The sequence below is a fragment of the Hordeum vulgare genome, chromosome 2H, assembly GCF_904849725.1.
Source record: "Hordeum vulgare subsp. vulgare chromosome 2H, MorexV3_pseudomolecules_assembly, whole genome shotgun sequence".
Taxonomy (NCBI): Eukaryota; Viridiplantae; Streptophyta; class Magnoliopsida; order Poales; family Poaceae; genus Hordeum; species Hordeum vulgare.
Window position 1 is genome coordinate 338,892,757 of NC_058519.1, and position 21,032 is coordinate 338,913,788.

At 45.9% G+C, this 21,032-nt stretch overlaps 1 protein-coding gene across 1 annotated transcript; it reads right to left on the minus strand.

Moving 5' to 3' along the window:
* Positions 1-2,490: 2,490 nt before the first annotated feature.
* Positions 2,491-14,538, minus strand: LOC123430060. Its single transcript, XM_045113980.1, has 11 exons — positions 14,109-14,538; positions 13,811-14,018; positions 11,326-11,400; positions 10,690-11,187; positions 10,494-10,604; positions 10,091-10,243; positions 9,455-9,729; positions 8,809-9,354; positions 7,942-8,040; positions 7,416-7,597; positions 2,491-2,767 (listed from the first exon to the last, which is right to left on the minus strand). Exons 4-11 carry the CDS (start codon positions 10,693-10,695, stop codon positions 2,712-2,714), a joined length of 1,428 nt encoding a protein of 475 aa, XP_044969915.1. The 5' UTR covers positions 10,696-11,187; positions 11,326-11,400; positions 13,811-14,018; positions 14,109-14,538; the 3' UTR covers positions 2,491-2,711.
* Between the last annotated feature and the right edge of the window lie 6,494 nt (positions 14,539-21,032).

Sequence of the window (21,032 nt, forward strand, 5' to 3'; positions counted from 1 at the left end):
CCACCTGCTACTAGCAACGCTATCCGATGGTTGAGCAAGCGGTAACATAGCCAAAGAGTGTTTTGATAGGTTGTAGAAAGGTTAAATGTTTTCAAGGCAATGTTGAGAGGCTGACATTTAAGTGGTAGGCAACGAGACATAGCAAAAGAAATGATACAACTTGCATGGCATAGATAGTTATGGTATCTAGGGAAATGGTTATCTTGCGTGTGATCCTGCTAAGAAGAAGAACGTGAAGCAAATGAACCAACATAGTCGAACGAATCCTCTCACTCCGAAGCGGTTCGGAACTCTATCGAGAGGAAACAATCTGGAACAACAATAAACACATGATAACACCACAACAAATGCACGACATGATGCACAACACATATGATGCATGATCGATTTAATTATGCATGCACGAAAAAAAACCACAATTTATTACTACACATTAAATGAAGCACAATATGCAACGAGTTGCATATTGACGAAACTCCACATTTGAATTATTTAGTTCACTCCCGTTTAGATACACAGCAGTAGTAAATGTTGTTCAAACATGGAAAAAGGTGAAGCATGAGATTCTACACGTCATTCGATTCGGTTTACACATATAGCTCATTTGATTGCAGCTACGGTTAACAGATACGTGCAACGCAATATATTATGCGATGAATGCAACATGCATGCAATTTTATGAAAACACTCGCAAGAAGGGTATGAAGCATGTGTCACCATGGCGAAGGAATGGGAACCATGGCGGCAAAACGGAAACGATGCCACGGCAATGTTTCGGTTCCGATAACTCGATGAGATACCGGTGCCAACGAATTGTGAGTGTGTGCGTGTCATGCCAAATAATGATGGGGTGATCCCAGTTACCGGGTTCCATGTGCCAGAGGCATGAATATGGGGTACCTGCAACTAGCATGGCATCTACGAAATGAAAAACTCACATGGGCCGAAACCTACTGTTAACGGTTCATCAGATCTGAGTGCAACGTCACTAGAGCAGGAAGAAAGAAAAAACGAAAGAACCAAAATAATGGGGTGAGCTGAGATCGAACCCAAGAGCCCATGGTTGGATCTGAGAAGCGCTGCCACTCAGATAACAAAGCCCTACATGAACAATTGGGAGAGCTATCATAAAACAACAACAGCTCCAACGCAAACAACAGAAACAAGGCCTAGCCTAGCGAAAAACAATATAGGGGCTGCTGGGATATGATCCAACACATGAACCAACATAGTTGACCAAATCCTCTCACTCTGAAGCGGTTCGGAACTCTATCGAGAAGAAGCAATATGGAACAACAATAAACACATGATAACACCACAACAAATGCACGACATGATGCACAACACATATGATGCATGATCAATTTAATTATGCATGCACAAAAAACACCATAATTTATTACTACATATTAAATGAAGCACAATATGCAACGAGTTGCATATTGACGAAACTCCACATTTGAATTATTTAGTTCACTCCCGTTTAGATACACGGTAGTAGTAAATGTTGTTCAAACATGGCAAAAGGTGAAGCATGTGCTTCTACACGTCATTCGATTCGGTTTACACATATAGCTCATTTGATTGAAGCTACGGTTAACAGATACGTGCAACACAATATATTATGCCATGAATGCAACATGCATGCAATTTTATGAAAACACTCGCAAGAATGGTATGAAGCATGTGTCACCATGGCGAAGGAATGGGAACCATGGTAGTAAAATGGAAACGATGCCACGACAATGTTTCGGTTCCGATAACTCGATGAGATACTGGTGCCAACGAATTGTGAGTGTGTGCGTGTCATGCCAAATAATGATGGGGTGATCCCTGTTAGCGGGTTCCCATGTGTCAGAGGCATGAATATGGGGTACCTGCAACTAGCATGGCATCTACGAAATGAACAACTCTCATGGGCCGAAACCTATTGTTAACGGTTCATCAGATCTGAGTGCAACGTCACTAGAGCAGGAAGAAAGAAAAAACGAAATAACCAAAATAATGGAGTGAGCTGAGATAGAAACCAAGAGCCCATGGTTGGATCTGAGAAGCGCTGGCACTCAGATAACAAAGCCCTACATGAACAATTGAAAGATTTATCATAAAACAACTACAGCTCCAACGCAAACAACAGAAACAAGGCCCGACCTAGCGAAAAACACCTACATGAACAATTGAAAGATGGACCGCACTACCGAGCGGCGCCGCACACAGGTCTTCCCGTGCGGCGGCCAGGTTGCCAGCCTGGCAACCAAACACCCCACACGGGCAGGTGCCCGCAGCCCCATCCTTTCCCTCTTTTTTTGTCTGAAGCCCCCACCAGCACCATAAATATCTACCTCTCCCCCACCACCAATCCCAAACCCATCTCATATCCCCTACCCCCACCCCCACCGTGATCTCTTCCCCCCTGTCTTCTTCCTCCCTCCACAAAAGCCTACTGGCATGAACATACCAGCAAGAAACAAAATACCAACAGAAAAAGCATCAAGAAAAGAGACAATTTCTGGAGTTGTCCAAGTGATCCAAGGCAGTAAAAAATTACAGGTATGCAACTGCTCCATCTAAATTCTGGAGTTTCCCACAAATATGAATCTGCTTACAGAAAAGGAATAAAAAAATAGCACCCTCAGATCTGTTGTTTTCCCTCAGATCTCTTGTTTTCTCCAACTCAAAAAGGCAACCCCTCTCTCTTTTTCTTGGCCCCTTCAGATATCCACCTCTCTTTCTCCCTCTGGATCTTCAGCTTCTGATCTCAAATCCCCTATTACAGAAACAAAAAAGTCAGAAAAAACACACTGATAAAAATGTCTCCATGTGACACAAAACATGCAGGAAGAGCAAGATCTTCACAAAAAATAAAACAAACAAGGGGGCATCACTCATATATAGATGGATTCTCACTTTGTGACTGCTCATGACACAGGTTTGTCCCCTCCCTCCCTGTAGTTTCCAAATTAGTTGTGTTTTTGTAGTGTTTTTGCTGCTATAATTCCTACATAATTCCTACCATAATTCCTACCATAATAGTAGCCTGGCCAATATACACACATGGCCTAGCTCTAGCTACATGGATGACTTGACCTCTTGTCCTGTATAAAACTGCTTACTTGCCTGATGCAAAATGCATGCTGTTATTACTTGGTTCTCCAATTGTAATTAGTTGCTGGGTTACGCGCTAGTTGCCATATTAACTGTGCCTACTCATCAGATTAACTGTGCTTACTCACCAGGTTTCTAAGTACTTAGTTATCATTTTAGGCAGCGTAGTTTCCAGATTTAGTATTGCTTAATTGTCAGGTTTGCTAAAGGTAGTTGTCAGGTTACCTGATTGCCAAAAATTCACACATAGACTAGCCCAAAAAAAATTCACACCATATTACAAGTAGCTACATGTATAAGTTGACCTCTTGTCCCTTTATAAATTGTCTACTTGCCAAATTACAAGTAGCTACTCATCATATTACAGGGGGAAAAACTTTTTGTTACCAGATTACAACTCCTTACTTGCCTGGGTTATGCGCTAGTTGTCATATTAACCGTGCCTGCTCACCAAGATTAACCGTGCTTACTTGCCATGTTCTAAAGTACTTGGTTACCGTTTTAAAAAAAGCTTAGTTTTCAGATTGAGTATTACTTAGTTGTCAGGTTACTAAAACTAGTTGTCAGGTTACTGATTACCAGTTTTCGAGAAAAAAATATATGCACAAATTGTGATTTCCTAAAAAGAATGTAACTAAAATTGGTTTTGTATGTTATGCAGATCGTGAGACTGTCGGTACATCACGCACTGTGTTGCCGGCAAACACCGACCAAACGCTGGATGAATCGTCTAATCACACCCCAGACAATGACAATGCAAATGAGGATGAAGGAATGCCGGAGGTGATGTCCACGCCACAGCAACCCACAGCCATGATGAGATTTGACACTCTTGAGGATGCTGAGAAATACTACAAAATGTATGCGAGGCAGAAAGGTTTTGGAGTAAGGTATTGTTTCCGAAAAAGGTCAGAGGCTAGTGGTGAACTGATAAGAGCATCACTTGTCTGCCATAGAGCTAGGTTGAAGATCAAGAGGAAAGTAGACACCCAAAACCCGCAACCTATTGCCCTTGAGAGGAGCAGGAATACAACTGAAAGAACAAACTGCCCAGCCCGTATGTTTGTGAAGCGGAGAGATAATGCCTGGGTTGTAACAGAAATAAATGACAGTTTGTGAAGTTGCTTCATTCGTGCAATCTAGAACCTTCTAGACAGATGTAGTTGTTGACAGAGTTGCATGGCCAACGTGAAGCCATTGGTTACACTGACAAAGACTTGGCAAATTTGCTGGCAAAGTTCCGGGCTGAGCACAAATACACTGATATGCAGGACACGATTGAGTACTTCAAAAGCAGTCAACAGCTTGATAAAGACTTTTTTTACAAGTACAAGCTTGATGATGAAGATAAGGTCCAATGCATTTACTGGATTGATGGTTCAGCGAGAAGGGCTTACAAGTTTTTCAGTGATTGTGTCTCTTTTGACACAACATACTTGACCAATATATACAAGATGCCTTGTGCCCCGTTTATTGGTATAAACAACCATGGACATTCAATTCAATTTGGGTGTGGTTTTGTTAGGAACAAGCTATCGACAAGCTTCGTTTGTCTATTTGAGACATTCCTAGAGGCAATGGTTGGTTTGGCTCCAACCAATATCATAACTGATCAAGATTTTGCCATGAGGTCTGCTATTCAGGATGTTTGTCCCAATACAACGCACCGAAACTGTCGTTGGCACATAATGCAAAATGCAACTGAGAAGCTTGGTGCGTTCCTAGCGAAAAAGCCAGAGTTGCAAGCTGAGTTCAATGATTGTGTCAACGACAGCTACGCTCCTGAGGAGTTTGAAGCAAGGTGGATTGCAATGGTTCGACAACATGGGATTGCAGAACACCCAGACTTCGTTTATTTGTATGAGAAAGGAAGGTGTTGGGTGCCTGCCTACTTTATGCACAAGTTCTACCCCTTTCTCCAAACCACACAAAGGAGTGAAGGCTTCAATGCTGTGCTAAAAAAGTATGTCAACCCACAAAATTCAATACTGGACTTTATTCGCCAATATGCTACCATACAAGAGAAGATAATGTGTGCTGAGAGCAAGCAGGATGCAGACACAACAATCACAACAGCTAGGAAGTGGAGTTACAACCCAATTGAGCTCCAAATGTCAAGTATCTATACACGCAATATTTTTCTTAGGTTCCACGGGGAGATGCAATCCCTGTTGTCTTACAGCTGTAAGCAAATGGGTGCCCAAGAATACATGGTTGACTGCATTGCTAAGTTTGTCCCGGGATATGGCAGCAAGTCCTTTAAGGTTCATGCAAATGTTGAAGAAGGGTTTTATATGTGTGAATGCTGCAAGTATGAGCGTGATGGGATCGTCTGTTGCCATATACTAAGGGTAAAAACACATCCTGCTTGCTGCGTTTTGTTTTCCATAATTGTCATGTTCCCCCACTTGTTTTCCTACTTGTCAGATTTTGTAGGCTGTTTTTGTGGGATTTGCTAGATTCTTCAAAAATGACTTATGTATTTTACTACCTTGTACATTTTTGCAGATCATGGTCCAGCTTGGTGTTACCACGTTGCTAGCGGCATACATACTCAAAAGATGGACATGGCTTGCGGATGAAATGCTCGTTGATATGTCATCACAAGTCCCTGGCAAGGTGCATGAGATGCCTGAGGAATCGGTGATTCTGATGAAAACAACCCTCATGAAGAATGAGTTTGCCTCGCTTGCTAAAGTTGGGTGCCGAACAACTGATGGTCGGAAGATAATAGGTACACACTTGAAGGAGATGAAGAGGGAACTTGCTGCGCTTGCGAAAGAACAGAAAAAAAGAAGATCAAGGGCTGATTTTGCTGCAGTTTCTTGAGCAACTGCTGCGAGTGCACCATCTATGTCAAAGTATGCTGCTCAACCTGCTCATTCTGCCCCAATTCATGGCTTTTACAACCAAGGCCGTTCTTCCTGTGGAGTGCCTTTCGAGCCAAGCATTATGGGGCACGGTGCTACAGCTGTGAGTACACACACTATGTCAAACATTGCTACTCCATCAGTCTATACTTCCCCATCTGCTGCTTCCCCCAACAACCAAGGCCGTTCTTCTAATGCAGCTGCGTTCGACCCCCAAATTGAGGGCCAAAGTGCTTTGCTGGCTGCTAAGAGTGCACTAGTTATGCCAAATCCTGCTGCTCCCGGTGTATACTCTGCCCAACTTGGTGCCTCCACAAGACAAGGGCATTCAACCTATGTAGCTCCTGCCGAGCCAAACATTCTAGGCTACGGTGCTACAGCAACACCTGCAACTACGCAACCTGTGTCGAGATGTGCTGCTCTAGGTGCATATTCTGCCCGAAGTGCTTTGCCGGCTGCAGCATGTGCACCAGCTACGCAACCTATGTCAAGATCTGCTACTCCAGGAGTCTATACTGCCCAAGCTGCTCCTCGCTCCAACAACAAAGGCCATTCTTCTCGTGAAGCTGCGTTCAAAACCCAAAATCAATGCCAGAATGCAACCATGACTGTTATGAGTGAGAGTGCATCCGCTTGGCCAATGGCTCCTGCTACAACTGTTATTTCTACCCCAGTTGGTGGCTCGAACAACCAACACCATTCTTCTCATGTAGTTGCTCCTGAGCCTATCATTCGTGACCTAGAGAAGTCCAACACAAAAGGCCGCAAGAGGAAGAAGTCGTCCCAGCACCCATTGAACATTGGGAAGAGAGAGAAGAGGACTTGTCGGTTGTGTGGATCATGCTTAACGAGGGAAAACCCCGCCCCCCTCCAAACTGAAGAAGACGTGTTTTTCTTGATGCATTGTGTAATTTTCATTCTATTTATATATATAAATATTCTGGATGTTGTTTATATATGTAATTCTGAACGCAATATGTTCTGCGAGGGGATCGAACCTATTCTGGATGGTTGTAGCATGGCGTACACGAGCCATGTAATCTGATAAATATTTTTCAGCTGGCAAGCAAGTACTACTTGGTAGCTGAGTGTAAGCACTCGTGCATCACATGACAATGCTTTACGAGACAAAACACGATAATTAGGTTACAATTAAAATGACAAACACATTAAATTTCCGTGACAAGTATTTGTAAGCACCGACAAAAGATTTATGCGATAACATCAAAAAATATGCAATTAAATTAGTTTTTCAGGCAAGTAAGTGCATAATAATATGGCAAAAAGTGAATGGAAAATGTGGCAAGTGTTGTCTACTCTGGTGCATGACAGTTTTAACAAAAATAGATGATTACTAGTCAACTCATGCAAAGGAATTTAGATGAGTTACTTACCTCCAAAATAAAAAAGGTACTAGTTCATACATTGTGTTTTACTTACCTCCTGGACAGTTGCTGTCAAGCTGCTGTTTCCACTTTTTGTTTTTGTTGAAAGGAGCGTTGTGCCATTTGTTGTCTGTTATCTTCTTTATTTTTTGGATGTCCTCTTTCCAAATTCGAGGCACATTTACACCATCCCACTTATCAAGATATTCCAGCATGTAGAAGCCACAGTGCACACTCCTATTTGTGCTTGCAGTAAAAAAAACCAGTGTGAGATAGCTTTTTCCAAAACTTATGAATGAAAATTATATTTGCAGTTTGTAGTTGCAGAAAACGAAGGGCTCAAAGATTTACACTCATGATATACCAAGTTCTAAATTCATTAGTTTGTCATGTTGTTAAAATAATAGTTAACTGATTACTATTCTTAGTTGTCAGATTTTACATTAAACATTTTACACTTAACAAACTACTTAGTTGCCAAAAAAGTTTGTCATACTGCGATTGTTCAGTTACCAGATTTAACCAAAACCTTACTTTTCAAATTATAAAAAATAAAAAAGATAAAAAAACATTTTACTCACCTTACAGCCTGTTTTGGGGCGTCAATGATCACGAGTTCGTAGTTTTCAATCTGAACCCTCGACTTATCGTAGTATAACTTCCATGCTTCCTTGATTCTTCTGATTACAGGGTTTGCGTGGTAGATGAGACCAATATACTCGAGAAAAGACCAGTGGTAGCATTCAGAGTACTCGAGAAAAGACTTTTATGAGACAACATGACAACTGGATAGAATTCAAACTGACTAATCCAACAAAAAAAACACCGCAAACCACTGGTTTTTTTTACAAAAAACAAGTGACAAAGCATTATGAGACAATATGACAACTTGGTACAATTAAGATGACAAGTACAACAAATCATTTGTGGCAAGTGGACTTTATAAAAAAAACATTGACAAGCATCATGAGAAAAAATGACAACTAGTTATTATTAAAAATGGAAATTACAAACAAAAAAGTGTTTGTGACAAAAGTGGATTTTATAAGAAATGAAAAAGCATTATAAGACAACAAAAAAGCGAACTTATAAAAAGCATGGCAACTGAGTTGTCATTTTTTTATGCCAAGCATGCACAAAAGACTTATATAACACTACATGACATCTAGGTAGAGTTAAGAATGACAAAGCACATTTTTTTTGTGGCAACTAGATTTAAAAGAACCAACAAAGCTTTGTATGTAACGAACACTGAAAATATGGTAATTTAGTCATTTCTATCAGGCAAGTAAGTGGTTGATAATGTGGAAAAGTGTGTTTAACAATGTGGCAAGTTCAGACTTGCCTTTCGCTGTTGCCTACAGTAAAACAAAGTGCATGTAGTCTGCCATGCATATTTCAGCAAAATTAAAATCTATACATGACAAAGTAAACACAAGAAAAACTACCTCCTTGGCGTCATCTTTATGGGACGTGCATTGATCTTCCTTAAGTCTTTGCAGGTATTTCTCTCCTCGAATTGCTGCCCACATGTTTCTTTCAGCAGTTCGAGCTCTTTCACAACGATACGCTTAATCTCTTCATGTGTGCTCCCATCACCCTGTTCTATATCAGCCGGTCTTGTGCTTTTCAGCTCACGCAGCCTGTTAGCAAGCCCTGCTGCGCTGCCTCTAATCTTTTCCTCCAACTCCTGGCTGTTCCCCTCGGATATAAGTGAAACAAGTGTATCTGCAGGGGAATTGTTATCTGGACTGCACATATCGCTGTCAGATGGGAGGTTTAGATGTGAAGTTGATCTTGATGGAGACTTGGTGTCAAACTGTGCAGATGGATCCCCACTTGATGTGTTGTCACAAACTTCTGTCTCGCGAGCACCACCGAAGAAATTTGCTCCCTGAGATGGATCATACGCCGTGTTCTCCATTTCACCTGCCACATCTCTCACATTTTTTGTCAATGGTGATTCGACATTGCCTCTGGTGATGTCCTCCTCTCTGCATATTTTGCGGGGAAAAATGGTAAGTGTGAAAATGACAAGTTGCACACTAATTACAACTTGATCAATTTATATGGCTAGTTGTCGGGTTACTTTACCTTGTCACCCTCTTCTTTTTGTCACGTTCAATATCCATGTTGTCCTCATTTGTGTCATTGTCAGATTCTGCTGAATCTTCGGACGATGTATCATCACTTTCTCTTTCCTCGGTGCCCCTTTTTATTCTACTTGTAGTTGTATTTCTAGTTGCGGGTGCCGTCAGTCCCTGCACGAGCTCTGTAAGGAGTGTGTCAACCCCTGATGCAAATTGATTAAACAATGTGCCAACCCCTGATGCAAACTTGCTGATAACTGTGGTAGCTTTAAGCTTATCCTGTGAGGAGCAAAAAATACAGAAAAAGCATTATTTTAAGAGCAAAAAATAGACATACATATGAACTCAAAAAGCCCTTGCCGCAGAGAAAAAAAATCCATATACACAAAAAAAAATCTTTCACTTTGAGAGCAACTAGGATGTATATTTTTCTTCATCCAGATTTCGAAGCCCCCAGGTCCCCCAACCAGATCAAATCTGCTGTGACTCTCCTCTCTAAATTCTCCCTTCAACTGCATGTACGTGCATCATAAAAACGGAAAAAAACAGTTGATTTTCCACGAGACATTTATCCTATGGGAGTACTATTCTAAAAAAATGAAGCTATTGTCATAAATGTGAAAGGAGGCAAAAAAAGAACCTGAAAGTTGCCAAAACTGGGTGGATCATGCTCCAGCATGTCCATCTCAGCGACAACATCGACATGTGTCTTGGACCATGCATTAATTGTGTACGGGGTGTTGGGTAACTCAAGCTCCATGCCATCGCAATCCAAAGCATCAAGATACCGTAGCTGTGGATGCAACAAATAATACAAAAAAGACACAAATCAATTAAAAGCTGATTGCCAGATTCAAAATAAGCATAGTTGTCAAATATATATAAGCTGTTTGTCAGATATATACACACTGTCAGATTTAAAAAAAACCATAGTTGCCTGCTTTTGGGTACAGAAACAGATACAAAAGAAAGACAAAATGTAGCTGGGCCACAACAAAAATATTCGCTGGGTTTGTACTTTTGATTTTTGGATTGTCACTCACCATGCAGTAAAGAAGGCATCCTTTTGTGAACTTGCCCTTTGAGAGGTGCTCATGTAGCTGGGCCACAACAAATTTGTACAAGTTGAGCCTGTTTGCCTCGTAAATGTGTTCCTTTTTGAAAAAAACAAAACAAAAAAGAGTTAGCAAAAAAAATCAGCAAAAAAATAAAAAAAACTCTCATAAAGTAGACTTTTACCAGCATGGGGTAGCACTTGTTGCTGATCCTTGTATCCGTTGTAGAAGCCAACACGGTTGAGACGATATAAATAAGCCATAACTTCTTAAAACTAGCATCACCATTGTTGTTGTTGATGATTGCAGTAGCAATTGTCGTGATCTTTGGCCTGCTGCCATCGCGTGGGAACAAAGAACTTGCAATTTCATCTTCATTGTCGTAGTCAGCTTAATACTTGATTTCGATATCTCCACGAGGAATGCCCAAAATCTTATGAACAGATTCCTCGGTTAGTGGGATGAACCCACGTCTAGGCACAACAAAACCTTTCCTCCCTGAGTGGTACTGCCTAGTGAACCATGTCACAAGGGTGTTGTGCAAGTAACCACACTTGATGTCAAGGAACGCTCCAGTACTCATGTCTCTGATAGCAGCACGTTGATCTTCATTTATGTGCTTGTATAGCTTGCAAATAGCCTATGGTGATGCCCTATTTCGCTCAGTACCGTCAATGTGGCCCTGAGAAAAAACAAAATAAAAAATGGTAACTATGAACTATTGTTTTGATACTATAGGAAAAAAGTGGCAACTGCTACAAAACAATGTGCTCACGTAAGAAAAATAAAAGGCGAGTAATAAAAATGTAAAAGCAGAAACCTTATTGACTGCTCCCCTACCACCTACAGTGTGTTCCGTCCAGTTCCTCTTTCTCCTTGGCATTTTCAGAAATCCCTGTTTCATTTAAAAAAATGGTAATATTAAGGCAAACCTATATGAAAACTTGAAAACACATAGGTTGTAACTGTGTAGTGGAATCGCTAGCTTAGAACTAACATAAGTAAGTATGTATAGAATAATCTGGTGATTAAGCATGATTAATATGACAATATAAAAAAACTTGTAATCTCACAACTAAGTAACTGTAATGTGATGACTAAACAAGTGACAGAAAAAAATGTGGTGACTAAACATGTCTATTATGGCAATTAAATGGTCTAAATACTGGAACTAATTATTATAATTTGGCAACTAAAACACTTTAAACCGACAAAAAAATAACTGATGCGTGCAGTTGGGCTTGAACTATGGGGTGAATAATGCCTACCACAGTACCCAGTGCCTACTGCTGTGTCTACCATGTATAGATTTTTAACTTTTCTGCTCCTTGTCGTTCCTTTTTGAATGCATGAACTGCTTTTCGGTTTCAACACAGGCTTCTGTTGCAAGCAGGGGAGCACGATCCTCACAAGAAAAGCTTGATAGCGGCCGCCGCTCAGGAAGGCGCTCAGGACAGCCTCTCCCTCATGACCGCCTCAACATGGTACGGCCCATCCGCAAATCAAGCAACAGGAGGGCGCCCCCATCTCGCACTCCACCTGCACACCCCCTGCCATTTGTCGCCGCACTCTACAGAAAGCACCACTGTCCTCTCCCTACGTCCTCTCCATCACCCCTCCGACGCCCCCCCTCTGCCTCCGACGGCGCCACCCCGCTCCTCCTCGGCCACCAGGGCCGCGACCCCTCCCCGCCCAACGCCACCCGCCTCCTCCTCAACACCGCCGCATCATCATCCCCCCTCCTCGCACTCAACCATCACCTCTCCCCACCATCACCACAAAAAAACAGACTCCCACACCAGCCCCACCAACAAGAAATCCTCCACCAGCCCCCGCATCTGCCTCCGACGGCGCCACCCCGCTCCTCCTCGGCCACCAGGGCCGCGCACCCTCCACCGCCCCACGCCGCCAGCCTCCTCCTCAGCGCCGGCGCATCATCATCCCCCCTCCTCGCACTCGACCATCACCCTCCCCACCATCACCACAAAACAGAGTCCCCCACCAGACCCACCAACAAAAACTCCTCCGTCAGCCCCCCCCCCCGCCTCTGCCTCCGACGCGCCACCCCGCTCCTCCTCGGCCTCCAGGGCCGTGCCCCCTCCCCGCGCCACGCCGCCCGCCTCCTCCTCAGCGTCGGCGCATCATCACCCCCCCCCCCCTCGTCGAACTCGGCCATCACCATCGCCACAAAAAACAGAGTCCCCACCAGCCCCGTCATCACATCCAGGAGGACCACCAATAAAGGGCTACTCCTCGGCCTCCTCCGACTCGGCCGCCGACCAGAGGAGGACATCAACGCCGGCTTCGCCGCCGATGACCAACCCCCGACGACGGATCCCTATCGAGAAATGAGCAGTAACTACCGGATAGAAAAGCACTCACCTGAGTTCCTCGCCCTCAACGTCGACGACAGTTGCAGATCCACCCTACGCCGCACCGGATCCCCCCTTTCCTCGGTCCGAATCCGCAGTTCGTCGCGCGGGGATCGCCGGATCCGCCTCCGCTTTCGCCAGACTGACTCTCGGGAGCAACGGCTTATGAGGAGAATGAGGCGCGGATAATGGCCATCACCATCGCCACAAAAAACAGAGTCCCCATCAGCCCCGTCATCACATCCAGGAGGACCACCAATAAAGGGCTACTCCTCGGCCTCCTCCGACTCGGCCGCCGACCAGAGGAGGACATCAACGCCGGCTTCGCCGCCGACGACCAACCCCCGACGACGGATCCCTATCGAGAAATGAGCAGTAACTACCGGATAGAAAAGCACTCACCTGAGTTCCTCGCCCTCAGCGTCGACGACAGTTGCAGATCCACCCTACGCCGCACCGGATCCCCCCTTTCCTCGGTCCGAATCCGCAGTTCGTCGCGCGGGGATCGCCGGATCCGCCTCCGCTTTCGCCAGACTGACTCTCGGGAGCAACGGCTTGTGAGGAGAATGAGGCGCGGATAATGAAAAAAAAAACGAAATTTGAACAGTCCCCCGCCTGGGGGCGTAAAAAAAGGTGGGCGGGTCGATCGCGCGCTGGCAACCGCAAGATTGTGCACGAATCTTTGCGAACCGCCCACCGCATGGTACGCCAGAGGTGCAGCGCCTCTCAATAGATTTTTCCTTGAAAGATTTATCATAAAACAACTACAGCTCCAACGCAAAGAACAGAAACAAGGCCCGGCCTAGCGAAAACCAATATAGGGGCTGCTGGGATTTGATCCCCAGACCCCTCCGTTACAACGGGCGACAATAACAATCTCAGCTATTAAAGGACTAGTGCTAAAATAGAGGTGTTGCGCTAGATGTACCGTACCTTCTCGCAAATTCGACAAAAACTGAAAACGCAACACTGTTGCCAGGTCAGGGATGCAGGTTGGGGATGCAGGTCGGGGCATTTGGCTGTGGCAGGGCGCGAGAGGGATGGGAAGAATCGGGAGCACCTGCTCCATTCCTAGTGGTTGTTGGGCTCGGTCCGGTGAGATGGAGCTTGCAGGGCGCGGCCGTGGCTCCATAGTCAGCTCCTTAAGATAAAGATAAAGAGAGTTGGAGTGAGAGAGACGAAGAGGGAACCGACGGGGATGGGAGAAGGCAAGTGGGGCGCAGGATCGAACCGGTGGTCAGCAACGGGGAGTCGGCCAAGCAGTTGGCATGTTCGGAGGTGCACCATCCTTGGTCTCTCCTGCTCCGGCTCGGGAGGAGCTCCTCTGGGCGACATCCATGCGGGCACCTGTTCAGAAGAGTGAGAAAGACGAGGTGAGAAAATGGAGATGGATGGAGACGAGGAAGAATAGAGTAGGGCGCTGGGAAGAGGAGGTCAGCCAAGGCCCTGGCTGGTCGGGGTGCTTGCGCTCGAGAGGAGCAAGGACGAGGGTTGCATGGTCGAGGCGGCTTGCGGAGGAGCACGAGGTCAAGGTAAGGGAGGCCGACGCACATGCACGAGGAGACGGAAGAGAACCCCACAAGCGGCGTTGGATCCCCTCGACTTGAACCGGTAGGAGGAAACCAAGGAGCAGGGGGTCTCCAGTGATTGGATATCGAGCCTCCAACTCGACCTGAAAATCACCACGATGATGGGTTGGATGATGGCTAGCTTCGGTTTGCTGCAAGGGGAAAACGAGTTGTGGAACAAAAGGGAGAGGCTGCATGCGATTTTGGGCCATTGGATGGGGATCCAATGATCCACATTTGGCCCCGAGGTAGGATTATGGGAGAGAGAGGAGGTGGAGCTAGCAGGTGGGGTTTTTTAGGTTGTGGCTGCGAGTTTGGCTAGGGAAACCCTAGCAAAGTGAGAGAGCTCTCTCCACGGGGTGGTTCTTATATAGGGTTTGGTCTATGGTGGAATGGACCTCGTCCGTCCAATCGTGATCCGGCGACCACGAACGGAGGGAGTGACTAGGTTGGTCTAGTTGGGCTATGTAGGGATGAGAGGGAAATAGTGTGGATTGTGAGAGAGTTTTTTTAGAACATTGAAACGTTCGACAATTAAACCTGCTATAATGCCGCTATATATGTAACGGTACGTGTATCAAACAAACTCCGATTGCAACGAAATTTGGCAAGGGGCCTACCTACTTTAAATTTAGACCCCACGTCAAGTTTCAACCCAATCCGAGAAAGTTTTATACACATTTTTAAAAACAATATTTTATTGATGTCGCGGGTATGTGCGTGTGTGGTTGATCACGAAACGGTCAAGGATAATAAAGGAGAGAACCAATAACTAATAACGAATGCAAGTTTTGCAAACTGGCGGGAACTGAGAGCCGATGCAATGCGGATGATGCAAATGATGTGACAATCAAATAAATCACACGACGAGAACGAAAGAAAAGGGGAATCTTATGGAGCGTCGGTCTCGGGCTGTTACACGGGTTGAGCCTCATTCTTTGCGCATCTGCATGATCACAGGACCTGCAACATTGAGGGGGGCGACATGTGATGGGTGACTATCACGAGACCACTGCACGAAGATGTTAGGCACCGAGGACCCTAGGAGGTGACGTATACGGGCGTAAGCCCTTAATTCAGAGCTCAGTCTCTCGGATTTAGTGACGCTGTAGGGATGAACCCGAGCAAAGAAGCCTTGTGAGGTTATTTCATGGGATGATCAAGCGAGAATCATCCGTCTCATAGCACCGAAAGCAATGAAGTGCCAAACCGGCAGTGATGCATTCCAAGCAAACAACATAAGTTTTAAGGGAAATAACAAAGTTTACCACACAACCAAAAAGCAAGAACTTCGCGAGGGTGGGACCTCAGCCTAAGGGTAGTGTAGCTTGAAGGGCGCCCTCTATCTCGAATGAGATGGAACTTCACTGGGTGAGCGTGTTGTCGTGGGAGCTCTGTGTCGCTAGATGAAGCGCATCATGAGGTCGATCTTATCGGGGGTCTGCTGCCTCTCGGGGCCCAGTGGGCTTGTGGGGCCCTGATGCCACGTGAGGCACGTGCGTGAGCTGCGCCAGCCTTTGGAAGGTGGTAGTGGCATTGTGACGCCCTCGGCTTAATCGTACGCTAACCAAACACGCAAGTGCGTACGATCAAACCCAAGGACTCACGGGAAGATATCACAACACAATTCTAGACACAAATAAAATAACATCAGCTTCATATTACAAGCCAGGGGCCTCGAGGGCTAGAATACGAAAGCTCGATAAACACACGAGTCAGCGGAAGCAACAAATATCTGAGTACAGACATAAAACATGGGGTGCCTTAGAGAAGGCTAGCACAAAAGATACAACGACCGAACGAGGCGAGGCCTCCTGCCTGGGAACCTCCTAACTACTCCTGATCATCAGCGGCCTCCACGTAGTAGTAGGCACCGTCGGGGTAGCAGTCGTCGGCGGCGGGGACCTCCATCTCCTGGGCTCCATCATCTGGTCGCAGCAAACGGATCAAGGGGACAAGGGGGGAGCAAAGCAGCGGTGAGTACTCATCCAAAGTACTCGCAAGTCTTACATCAGAACTATTCTAATTATGCATTAGTATCAAAGAAGGGGGTTTATATGTGGACTGACTGCAGCAATGCGAGAATAGAGAGAGAAGGCCTAGTCCTATCGAAGACTAGCATCTTCAGGGTCTTGCAGCAATAGACGAGAGTAGAACAGGGGTAACACATTAATAGTCATATTGTTGCAGCAATATTAAAGTGAGGTCACGCCTAAAGATCCTCCCTCGACTCCCTGCAAGGAAGCAATCCCAAGGCAAACTAATTCCAGTTAAGTAACAATTGTAGCTGTAAAAGATCGGGGCACAACTCCAAGTCGTCCTGTAACCGTGGACACGGCTATCCGAATAGTTAATTTTCATCCCTGCAGGGGTGCACCACATGTCCCGTCACGCTCGATAACACTCTGGCCGGACATACTTTTCTGGGTCCTGCCCGGCCTCGGAATATCGACACGTCGTAGCCCCACCTAAGACTAATCAGAGAGGCCAGCCCGCCGGTCTAAAATCCTAAGCACAAAGGGTCCGTGGGCCCAGTTCCCCTTCACGCTCCTGCACGTGGCGTGGGTGGCCGACGTCAGTCCTAGCATCCCTTAATCACAAGCGCGATGCATCTCGGGACCACTCGGGCGCGCGCGGCTACACTGCTGGCATCTGAAAAGCTTCGGCTGATACCGCGACGCCGAGTACCCATAATTCTTCCCGCGTAGCCGGTTAGTGCGAAAAGGTCTCCGACCAACCCAGATCAAATACCCAAATCCATTAGCATTTTAATTAGGCCATCAACACAGTCTCACGGGAATCCACCCGTCTTACAACTAATCACCAATGATCCTAGTAACATGGTCGAGTAATTGTGTGGTTGTAACATCAGGGGAATTCGAGGTATCACCCTCGTTGGATTCCGAACGATGTACCCGTCAAGGTGGGCTTAGAGGAATCACCCTCGGGGGTCCCACACTCGCGGGGTTGCACGACAGAGGCGTCATCGGGAATGGTGAAAGAGGAATCACCCTCGATAACCACGACCGACTAGCTATACTACAGAGATATCATCAGGAGTACTTAGTGAGGTGTCACGCTCGGTACCCGATAGTATCCCTGTAGCGTCGTACAGCGAAGCGGGGTGAACGTGCTGTGTCGGGTCTGGCTCGTAGATCAGAGATCGAGATTAGAAAACAAGCGGGGCAACTGAACTACGGGGTCAGAGGGGATGATTGCTCCACCTATACTAGGCATATTAAAGGTACAGGACTGGAAGTAGCAGGTCATCAAAAAGAGGTTATGCATCAGATATAGGAGCTAACTACAACAGTAGCAAAATACTAATGCAAGCAGTAGGAAGAAAGACATAGGCGATATAGGAATGATCAAGGGGAGTTTGCTTGCCTTGCTGCTCTGCGGCAAAGGACTGATCGGCAGGGTCGTAGATGAACCCGGCAGCAGCGTCAGTCTCGGGGTCTACCGGTAAGAAGAGGGGGAAGAAACAATAAATAATAGCACCGATGCAACACAAAGCATGACATGGAAAGATGCAGGCTAGACATGAGCTAACGCAGCAACATCCGTCATAGACGGGTCGGAAAAATATCTGACGATATTTTCCGGGTCTCGGTCTACTACCGGTTATACTGGAAACGATGGAAAAGTTCCATGTTTGCTATGCTAGGGACGCGTGACACACGAACGGGCCATGTATCCGGGTTCGTCTCGTTTTGCTGATCAACTTTCATGTTGAAAATAATTCGATCTGACTTACGGATTATTTAATATTAATTTTCAAAGTTTTATTAATTACTTAGGAATTAAAAACAGATTTAAATGATTTAATAAAATCCCATTATGACATCATCGCGATGTCAGGCTGACATCAACATTTGACCGGTCAACTAACCAGCGGGTCCCGAACGTCATATGCACAAGTTTTATTTAAGATTAAATATTGATTTATCAGATTAATTTAATGAGGGACCCACGTGGCATTCTCTCATCATGTTAATTAATTATTCTAATTAACAGATTAACTTATATATTTATTTAACTAATTCATTAACTCATTAATTAATTATTATATCTATTTATTTATTTATTTAATAAAAACATTATATATTTTTATTTTTATTTTAACTATCGCGTGGGGCCTCCCTGTCATAGACAGCGGGTGCATTGGCCCCACCGGTAAGTGACCTAAGGCTATTTACTCATCTTTTTATTTATAGATACCTAACCGTGCAAATACTGTATTCCTCTAAATATCCGTATACGCAAATACATACATCACATCTCATACATACATACATACATACGCATTTAATACATCATTTGTTTTTCTTCATTTTCCCTCAAAACTCTCAACACTCATCTCTCTCTCTGTTAACAGAGAGAGAACAACTCTCTGCTAACTAACATAGAAGACCCAAAAGTTCAAATCCTCCTACCGGAGTCTACCGTCGACGGATCGAGGTCCCGTTTGCCGGAACGGAACCGGGGCGGTGAGGAGATCGACATGGTGGGAGGAGCCCGAGGAGGGGCTCACCGACGGTGATGAGACGGCCCGATGAAGCCGGAGTTCGCACGAAGGTGAAGGTGACGACGGTGACGCGGTTCCGGTGAAGACGGGCGTGCCTGAGAAGAGGAGCCGGTCGGAGGTTCGCCGAGAGGGGCCCCGGTGAGGAGGGGCCCTCGGAGATGGAGCCGCCGACGGGGAGGGGCTTGGCCGGCGGGGCTCCCGGGGTCGGTCTCCAGGGGGGTGGTGCCGTGGTGGGAGAACCAGGGGCCTCGGCCGGCGGGATGGAGGCCGAGGGGGGGGGCTCGCCGCGGGAGTATGAGGTCGTGGGAGGGGAACTCGCCGCCGGAGGAGGAGGAGGCCGTGGGGGGGGCGACGGGGGAGCTCGCCTGCCGGGAGAGGGGAGGGGCTCGCCGGCGGGATGGGAGAGGGGCTCGGTGGGGGATCTGGCGTGGGGGTGGGAGAAGGTGGATCTGGCGTGGGGGAGAGGGGCGACGGGAGGGGAGGGTCGTGGGGGAACCGAGAGGGAGGTGAGGTGGGGAGGGAGTTACGGGACTGTGGGGGTCTCGGTGGGTGGGAGAGTGCGTCGGTGGGGGTGGGGCCGAGGGGGAGCGTGGGGTGGCGCTGGCGGCGCTCGGTGGGAGGAGGGAGTAGCGAGGGGGGGAGGGAGTAGCGAGCCAGGGGGCTCTAGGGTTTGAGTGGGGGCGATCTGGGGGCCTGGCCGGTTGGGCCTCTTGGCCCAGCCAGGCCAGGGGGGGCTTTCTTTCTTTTTTTTTGTTTTATTTTGTTTTTTCCCTTTTCTATTATTTCTTTCTTTCATTATTTATTTTACTATTTGATTTTTCTTTTTTAAATACTTTCTTTTATTATACTTTCTTTTACAATTTATTATACATACTTTTAATTCTTTCTTTCATAAACATATTCTTTTAAAATTTGTAATGAACTTATAAAGTACTTTTTCTTTTGCTTTCAAATTTTGGATCCGGACAGACTCGAATCAACGCGGGTCTGAGATGGCAATTCGATGACGTGGCATCATTAGCGATTGATCACTGTAGCTTAATTACAATAATTACTGTAGCAAAAGTCGGGGAAGTCACAATTCTCCCCTACTAACAAGAATTCTCGTCCCGAGAATTAAGAGGTAGAGGGAAAAACCCGGGGTATTCATCACGAAGATGATCCTCGCGTTCCCAAGTGGCTTCATCTTCAGAGTGATTTGACCACTGCACCTTAAGGAACTTGGTGACCTTGCGACGAGTTTTACGTTCAGCTTGGTCGAGAATGCGGACCGGATGATCTTTATAAGAGAGGTCTTGTTGTAGCTCAAGCATATCGTGATCCACTGCTCGAATAGGGTCCTTGAAGCAGCGACGGAGCTGAGAAACATGGAAGACATCGTGAACCTGAGAAAGGTTCGCCGGCAGTTCCAATTGATAAGCCACTCTTCCACGCCTTTCGAGAACAGTGAAAGGACCAATATAACGAGGAGCTAACTTGCCCTTGATTCCGAAACGGTGTGCACCTCTCATTGGTGTGACACGAAGATAAGCCTTTTCGCCAGGTTGATAGACCATATCTTGATGATGACGGTCATACTGACTCTTCTGACAAGACTGAGCAGCCTTCAGATTCTCATGAATAATGCGGACTTGATCTTCGGCATGTTGAATAATATCCGGACCGAAGAGTGATCGTTCCCCAGTTTCTGACCAATTCAGAGGAGTTCGACACCTCCGCCCATACAACACTTCGAAAGGGGCCATCTTCAGACTAGCTTGATAGCTATTGTGGTAAGAGAACTCGGCATACGGGAGAGATTCCTCCCATTTATTACCGAAAGAAATGACACAAGCTCGAAGCATGTCCTCGAGAATTTGGTTGACTCGTTCAACTTGTCCCTGGGATGAGGATGAAATGCAGTGCTGAAGGACAGATGAGTCCCCATAGCCTTCTGAAAACTTTCCCAGAATTTTGAAGTGAACAAACTGCCACGGTCCGAACTGATTATCAACGGAATACCGTGAAGTGAAACAACTCTTGACATATAAAGATCTGCCAGTTGACTAGCATTAATCGT